Below are 8214 nucleotides of genomic sequence, written 5' to 3'. Positions count from 1 at the left end.
ATTTTAGTGGTTTTCTCAAGTTTGGAGATGTGCAGAGAAATGTACAAAAAGCCAGTGCATCACACAATAATAATTGTATTTCATTAATTCAGAAATGTTGAAGCTGAATATAACATATTCAAAAAACTTGAGTCTCACCTGCAATAAGTTTGGGTTCTGCCAAGACCTGAGGGGACATAGACATAAACGTGCCATTTAAAAAAAAAAATTCACAACACAAAAGAAGAAAGTACAAAGTAGCCAACTAGCATATCATGTATTCTTTAATGGGATGTGGCAGGGTGTCCGTTCCATCCAAAGGACCACAACCCCTACCATTTACATGCAATTTCATAGTAAGAGACAAATGCAGAAGCAAGATTGCTATAATTTACAATGTAGTATAAACCAATGCCCCACGGTATGCTATACCAAGGACATTCTAATGTCCTTGGCTATACAAAGCATATGTGCAGCAAAAATACCGAACATAGTTGGAGTCTTACTTTGAAGAGGAACAGAAGTTTTCCATTCTCCACGTTAGACATGGCCTGGGTCAGTGCATCGACCGTGCCTGTAACCAGGCCGTCAAGCGGGCACTGGTCTGATGCAGTGAAGGTGTACTCCAGAAAGTACTGTAGAGTTGTGTCGCTCATGTTGGTGAAGATTTCGCTAACAAGTCTGCAAAACAAACCACAACAACTGCTGGAGTGTCTCTGATAATCTGCCAAGTGACCAGAAGGGAACATCTGTATACCTATATGTATGTGTGTGTTGGTAAAAGTTATTAAGCAAGTTTAAACTGCAATTTCCAACACAAGAAATTGGACATTCCTAAAATAAATTTTGCACTGTGCAGCTCCAGTCTTTGTCAAGGAATAAGGAATGTTTCATTGAGTTTACTTATAGAGCACGTTTTGTTAAGAAAAGACAAATCTTCTTCTCTAATTAGTAATACCAAAACATAAGTCCAGGATAGTACATGTAAATAACAGTAAAATTCCAAAAAATAGCAGTAAATGTTATCCTTATTACAGGGCTCAAAATACTTTTTTTCAGGTATGTGCAAAATTGCATATTGATAAAAATTTTAGGTGAAATTTGAAACATTTATGTGCAAAATTATATTTAGTCGGTCTGCAACTGTTTTCCAGGTTTATAGTGGTATACAATTTCAGATGGCTCAGTGGAAAGATCCTGCAAAAAGTTTACTATGTAAGCCCACAATAAATTAAGCTGACCTTCCTAGTTTGTGTTCAAGAAAAAACTTTAAAATACAAAGCTTTGAAACAAGAAGAAAAATATAAAAAAATTGCTATATTTCTTGGCATTAGCTTGAAGTTTCCAGGGTGCTGCTAGTGACTCCCCCGCCCCACCTACTCTCCACATGTCACAAACGCTAGAGTAACTTGACTGTTGGAACTTCCTAAAATTAAAAACATTTTATACCTTTATACGGCACATAAAGAAAATTTACCAACAGTCTGAGAGCACTAAATTATTTTTATTTTGCATATCTGTTTCCCTTGATTACCGTGCACGATATGTCAACTTGAAGTAAAATATACTGCTTATAAAAATAATGTATGGTTAATTTTTGCTTCTTTGCTGGCAACACACACCCCTCCCCCTCCTGCTCTAGGTGCAAAATTGCACATTCAAAGTATTTCCAAGTGCAGTTCCTAAAAATCATGTGCAATTTGCACAATGCACGTGGGTATTTCGAGCCCTGTTATTAGCTGTGACTCCAAGACAAGTATTAAAGTGTACCAGATGGGAATCCTTCCAGGAAAGTTCTCCAAGATCTGCCTCAGTGATTGTGCAAAAGACAGAACAGGTTTTGGCAATTTGCATATGTGTAGACACAGCATGGGGTCAGGGGTCACCTTTGACCCACTTTACCCTGGAAATGTTGACTTTTGACCCACTCTTAAACAGAACAGTCCAAACTTTTTCAGGGTTACTCTGGACTACTAGTAGGATAACTGACAATAAAAATAGCCATAGCGACAACAGAGCTAATCCAATTATTTTTGATAGCTTTAGTTACTGTGAAAAGTAGGTCATAGACTTACAAACTCATGTTGTATGGATGAATCTACTGATATATGTTCGTTGTGTGTAAACAGTTTTCTACATATATTGTACATGTTAAAGAAGAACAATATCTGCTTGGAGATTACATGAAACCCAAAGGCTACCCAGGAAAAATAAGTAAGGGAAAGATGGCATGTCCACTTAAGAGAACAAATTCAACCATGTAAGTGAGTGAGTGAGTGTAAAATGAATAATCATACCTTTTTTAAAGTCATCTAAAACCACAATCTTCTCCCTATCTTGTTTCTTGTTTTTTTGTTGGTAACTCTAGTTGTTTTGTAGTTTGTGTTTTTTTTTCTTTCTCAGGGAACTGCACCTTTTGATGCCACAAAATGCTAGTAGCTTGCGTTCTATCATACATTCTACATAAGCCTAACGTTACACATAATTCCAAACCATCATGATTTTTAAGACCTCAGTCATCCTTTATTTACCAAGAATCAGGGAACCTTGCCAAACTAGAGCAGGTTTCAGTTTGAGCATCTCTGAAAGAAAGGTGCATCAATTATCAGGAAATGGGGCAGCTACCTGTACATGAAGACAAGCCATGAAGGCAAGCAGAAAGTGCTAATGCCCTTGACTGTAATGAGCTCCAATTCTGTCAGTTACGATGGACTTTCGCCCCTTCACCCGATCAATATGATGTCAGATGGGCTCTTGTCAGCAGACTGTGGGAATAGGAAATAGCTGATGTAGGCATAAATTCTTGATAATGGCGACACCTAGGCAGTAGTATGGTGTGGGCAAGGAAAGACTTAGGTTTGGGAGGAAGGGTTTGGGAGAGATACACAGTCACTTACTCTACCATCCCGTCCCTGGTACTGGATGACACACACTAACTCTACCATCCCTGTCCCTAGTGCTCAATGACACACACTTACTCTACCATCCTTGTCCCTGGTGCTGAATGACACACACTAACTCTACCATACCTGTCCCTGGTGCTGAATGACACACGTACTCTACCACCCTGTCCCTGGTGCTGAATGACACACCGTACTCTACCACCCCTGTCCCTGGTGCTGAATGACACACAATTACTCTACCATCCCTGTCCCTGGTGTTGAATGACACACGTACTCTACCATCCCTGTCCCTGGTGTTGAATGACACACGTACTCTACCACTCCCTCGTCCCGTGGTGTTGAATGACACACACTAACTCTACCATCCCTGGCCCTGGTGCTGAATGACACACACATACTCTACCATCCCTGTCCTTGGTGCTGAATGACACACGTACTCTACCATCCCTGTCCCTGGTGCTGAATGACACACACTTACTCTACCATCCCTGTCCCTGGTGCTGAATGACACACACTAACTCTGCCATCCCTGTCCCTGGTGCTGAATGACACACACTAACTCTGCCATCCCTGTCCCTGGTGCTGAATGACACACACTAACTCTACCTTCCCTGGCCCTGGTGCTGAATGATACGCACCTACTAGTGAAAGTGCATCAAAATAAAGATATACATTGTTTTTTGTATTTGCGTATTATGTTTATTGTTACATGTTATCCTTTTTGAATTGACTAGTTTAAGACTTGACTGACATTTGTGAAACTGTTCACATGATTTTCAGGCCAGCTCTGGGACGGGGTGTCAGAGACTGCAGTTCAGTATCTATCTATAGTCATCACATTGAAGAAAAACAACTTGTGACAACATAGCAGGTAAATTCACTTCATATTAAGGACAGTCTTTGTAGCAGTCTTTGTAGCATCTGTTGATCACTTTCTGTTGATAATCAAGCTTGCATTATGTAGTAAAATAACATTTTTTTCTCTGATAGGACTGATTTAACTGTTTAACATGTTGAAAGATGTCCTATACTAGTACACACATCTGCATACATAACATGTATGTACATCACATACTGCATGTAATGTACCAAAGAGGCACGAGGCAAAAACTGTGCCATGTCCAAAATGGCTAATGGGAGGAAGAATGACAAATGGTTACGATCCTTGTTATGGCCAAAAGGTCAACCCCAGATCATGCTCTGTTGCATTTACTGCTTACTAAATAGAAAATTAAGGCAGTAACTATTTTCCTGATTGAAACCATTTTCTGGACCATTTTCTCTATGTATGATTATGATAGGTAATCTGAAAGGAAAATGCTACATTGTGTAGAACTACTAGAAATATCTATACACAAAGCACATTTACATGTATACCACCACATTTCTTCTTAGACTAGCCATCTCCATACACATGTACATGTATCCATTCAGTGTAAGGCTACTATAAGTTATTCATAGGACTAACCACATATTAGGCTATAAAAAGGAGATGATTAATCTTTATTCCAACAAGATTATGCTTGCTTTTTCCCTAAACATGATATATCAACATTATTACTGTTTTGTTATGGCTGACCACAGGCCATCTTTGGTTATCATTAGTGCAAACAAGCCAGCATATTTCTTCATTTCATTTTTTTGAGAAAGAAGAAGTAACTGACATGCTGTCTATGTCTCTGATGTGATATGTTTGTTGTTTCAGCTGTATTTGTCAGTGGAATAAAATACTTTGATGTAGCTCCTGATTTTCCAATTCAACTGCATCAAGCTTCTCAGAGAGACACTCAGACCGTAATGTTTTTCACAAAACAAAATTACCAAAATGCTAACCATTATCGAAACTCCCCATTATATACATTGAGAAGAACAGTATTAAACATAAATAGCACTGGAGTGGAATTAAACTGCAGTGTAAATCTGCTCGACTCTAGGCTTGATTTAAACACAGAGCGCCATGTCAGAGGGCGCAAATCAGCACTCTGTAATGATCTCATTTTCTGGCATGGCTGAGCAAGCAGGTCAGAAGGGGAATCAATTTTTATTGCCCAAGACGAGTGCATAATGCACAAGGAGGTTTTATTACTTTTCCCTGCTTTCTTTTGTTTTATAGTATAGGATTATACAAAGTGCGTGTGCATTTTGTAGTCAGACGGTTTGTTACAAGTGTCAGTGTCTATCAAACAGTCAAATAATCTGATGTTGCCTTGAGTTCATTTCAATTGATATCAGATCACAGACAAAGTGAAGTTGAAGTGACTTTGAAGCTATCAGTTTGAAAGTGACCAGAGGGAGAGATATACACCGGTAATGCATTTGAAGATATCCAACATCAAATAGAATGCTGAGAGAGTAAAAGTTCCCCAAGATGTACTTAAAGCTGTACATGTATGCTTTTAAAAGTTCAAGGATGTCAACACGAGCTGCCACAGGTGATGTATATGTCACTGATGTCTACCAACATTAAGTGATAACCCCAAGATTGATTCTGCCAAAGTCATGAGTTCTGATCATACCTGCAGACTACTCTGTACATTCAGTTAGCTACACTCACAGTTGTAACTTATAGGATTCTTTTCTACCAATTTTGTTGAATATTGGTACCATTTTTTGGAAGTCAGTAAGTAATTTTAATTCTTTTAGGGGAGGGGGGCTTGTGGTATCATCGAAAAACAGACAGATTTGTAGACAGACAAAAAGTCAGGAGAACAGAAAAATAATACCTGACAGGTGTTTCTGTGATAAAGGTAAAACTGAGATTGAAGGATATAAATTATACCATATAGTGTTAGGTTAGCATGGGTGTATCGGGACAGGCTAGAAGTAAGCATTGCCAGTGGCAAGAGGTGGGACCTTCTGTTTCCAGTGAATAGTAGTGTGCGTGGCCTGTGACTGACCCTCATGCATACTTAACAAAGTAACTTGAGCATCCAGGCTTGAGGAATAGGTTATTGAGGAGCTGGAATTGAGTCACTGATATTACAATCCTTTATGACTTTTTGAAATATTAATCGAAAGAAAATGGTGTGCGCAGTAGTTTCAATTTCGAGCGCTCCATTTCCTTGGAAGTAATATTACCTGGGATGATAGGCTGCTTTGAGGCGCCAATTTCCGAGGAATTGACGGCCATCTATTTCTGTCACGCTGCTGGTTGGACAGGCAATTTTCGCTGACAAAAGCAAGCTCAATCCTGCATAGCAAAATGATAGCACGTCACTGGAGAAGGGAATCCCAGGAAGTGATTGATGTGGCTTCTGTGCTTAAGCCAGTGTGTAACCCCTTATTTCAAACCAATGAACACTCGCTCCCCTCGCATCCTCAACCCGACGCGTTTGGCACTCTTCCCGTTTGATGGCGTCTAAAGACTCGAGAACTCCTTAAATGCCGAACTCTCCCAGAATGTCAGCTGAAAGCAGGAATGATGAGAAAGGTGATGTGGTGAATAATGTCTGTTTGGAGTCAGTCTGCCAGGAGTATAGAAACTGTCCGTGGAAATTGAAGGGTTTCATACGATAGGAATCATAATTGGATGAGAGGCAGGTAGATTCCGTGGTTGGACAAACTTCCAAATTGAAAGAAGTGCTGAAGGATAGGATAATTCATGAGCTTAGGCAGTGAAAAATCTGCAGTTTTATATACTTTAACTATATCTGATAGTGGAATAAATCATGCATTAGTTACAATCATACCTAATAGTACAATGTATTTCTTCTTTCCTTCCCAATATACCAAGTTTATTGTTCAGACTCACAGTAAAAGTAGCAGCGCTCTTCTATTTCTTGTTCCTACAACACCATGATCTGTTGTGACAGAAAAAAATCACAATATATGTCGATGAAGGTTAGACATCCAGATAATACGATACGCCAAAAAACAGTTACTCATTGACAAGCAACTGGATATGATTTTCAAAATCATATCCATTTGCGGTATATCACAATATACATGTACTTTCTTGATCAGAGACTTTCTTGATCAGACCTGCATACAAGACACACACAGTCCAACTTGAATACCAAGTCAACACTTCAGCATCCCTTTCCTCATTAGTAAATCTTTTTCATCTCAGTGTCACAAGTCGTTCAATGGAGGTCTAGAGGTTCGAAATCAGCACGAAATTGAAATTCAGGATGTTCCTCCAGTTAATGTATTGTGCTAACTGGTGTCTGGCAAATGTTATTCGCTTGACAGCATTCATAACCTCCCTGAGGGAAGCCCTGCAAACTGGCAACATCACTGCTGATTGGAATTCAGCTGGTATTATATCTCCTGGAAAATTTGTTACCACTTCCAGTAAAAGCCTTTCAAAATGTACATTCCCTATGGGCCTTTTCAAAAGGCCATGAATCTTAAAACGTAATACATAAAATGTCGTATAAATTTGATATCTTTCACAGGCAGATGATATATGTATATACAATGATATTTGATAGCTTCCATGATGTGTTCTTGCTTTGAAACTTTTGGTGATGATCATTTCTGTGTAACAAATCATGCACAACCAGGTAGATATGTGTATAAAGAGTTAAGAAGTATAGATTAAATGTGTCTATGTAGTGACAATTCCCATACCTTCCATTCATATAAAGTAGTCTGAACTGACTGCAGTAGCAGTTTTGACATTCTACTGATATCTCAGAATCAGATGAAGCCGAAACTTGTTCAAGAGCCAGCCTGCAGAGGCTGATGATATAAAGATATAAGATCTGTCATTACATCTTCTATGCCTACCAAGTAGCTTTGCTGGCAGCTTGAGGGAGGGTGACCTAAAGAAGGATGATATGCTCACACAGTTTGCATGTAAAGTACAAGTGAATGATAACACAATGTCCATGATCTGGCAGTCTACTGTTTGAGTCACTACTCCAAACTGTGAGTCTAACTTTTTACATGCAACAAGTTCTGTTACTGCAATGGACCATTTCATATTGTCATCAATTGCCATTCATGGAATGACAGAAGAAAACAGTTGTCTGTGTTATAATATATGGTTCACTTTAACACATACATGATGTGCCTTGTAAGTCCCATTCGTGCCATATCCTATAGCAGCCCTCCACCATAGGACCCCAGCGTGCACTAACCTACAAATGAGCATGCTTTGGGGGGGCCAATCTTGCCATTGTTGAGCATATAATTTAACCTTCAGAGGTCAACTTTCAAAGCATCCAGGTTTCACCCAGAGAATCTACATTACCTCTAAGTACCACTGGAAGTTCCTGCTCTGTTATACGATTGCTCTTTCTGTGTTGGAAAGTCCATTTCCACAGGAGCAGCACACTTTGAAGTTTGAAAGCTTCAGCCAAGACTGTTTGAAAACGGGTCCATGCCA

General features: G+C 39.3%; 2 protein-coding genes across 6 annotated transcripts in view; one reads left to right on the top strand and one right to left on the bottom strand.

Moving 5' to 3' along the window:
* Window positions 1-1838, bottom strand: part of LOC109467940 — a 6129-nt gene extending 4291 nt beyond the window's left edge. The window contains exons 1-2 of one of the 4 annotated variants that reach the window (XM_019766109.1): window positions 1750-1838; window positions 561-660 (exon numbers count right to left, since the gene is read on the bottom strand). In XM_019766109.1, coding sequence (XP_019621668.1) covers window positions 561-635 — 75 coding nt within the window. In that variant the 5' untranslated portion in view covers window positions 636-660; window positions 1750-1838. Of the gene's footprint in view, window positions 1-138; window positions 167-485; window positions 704-1749 lie in introns of those variants that run through there. The other 3 variants (XM_019766111.1, XM_019766110.1, XM_019766108.1) reach the window with 3 other exon arrangements.
* LOC109467938 (kelch-like protein 5) overlaps window positions 1-8214 on the top strand; it is a 124366-nt gene that overhangs the window by 15541 nt on the left and 100611 nt on the right. For both annotated transcript variants that reach the window (XM_019766107.1, XM_019766104.1), the window contains exon 2: window positions 3663-3753. The gene's annotated coding sequence lies outside the window, so the exon portion shown is untranslated. The remainder of the gene's footprint in view (window positions 1-3662; window positions 3754-8214) is intronic.

This window comes from Branchiostoma belcheri, unplaced genomic scaffold (genome assembly GCF_001625305.1).
Source record: "Branchiostoma belcheri isolate BF01 breed outbred unplaced genomic scaffold, Haploidv18h27 scaffold19, whole genome shotgun sequence".
NCBI classification, from domain to species: Eukaryota; Metazoa; Chordata; class Leptocardii; order Amphioxiformes; family Branchiostomatidae; genus Branchiostoma; species Branchiostoma belcheri.
This window is presented reverse-complemented; position numbering and strand designations above follow the sequence as displayed.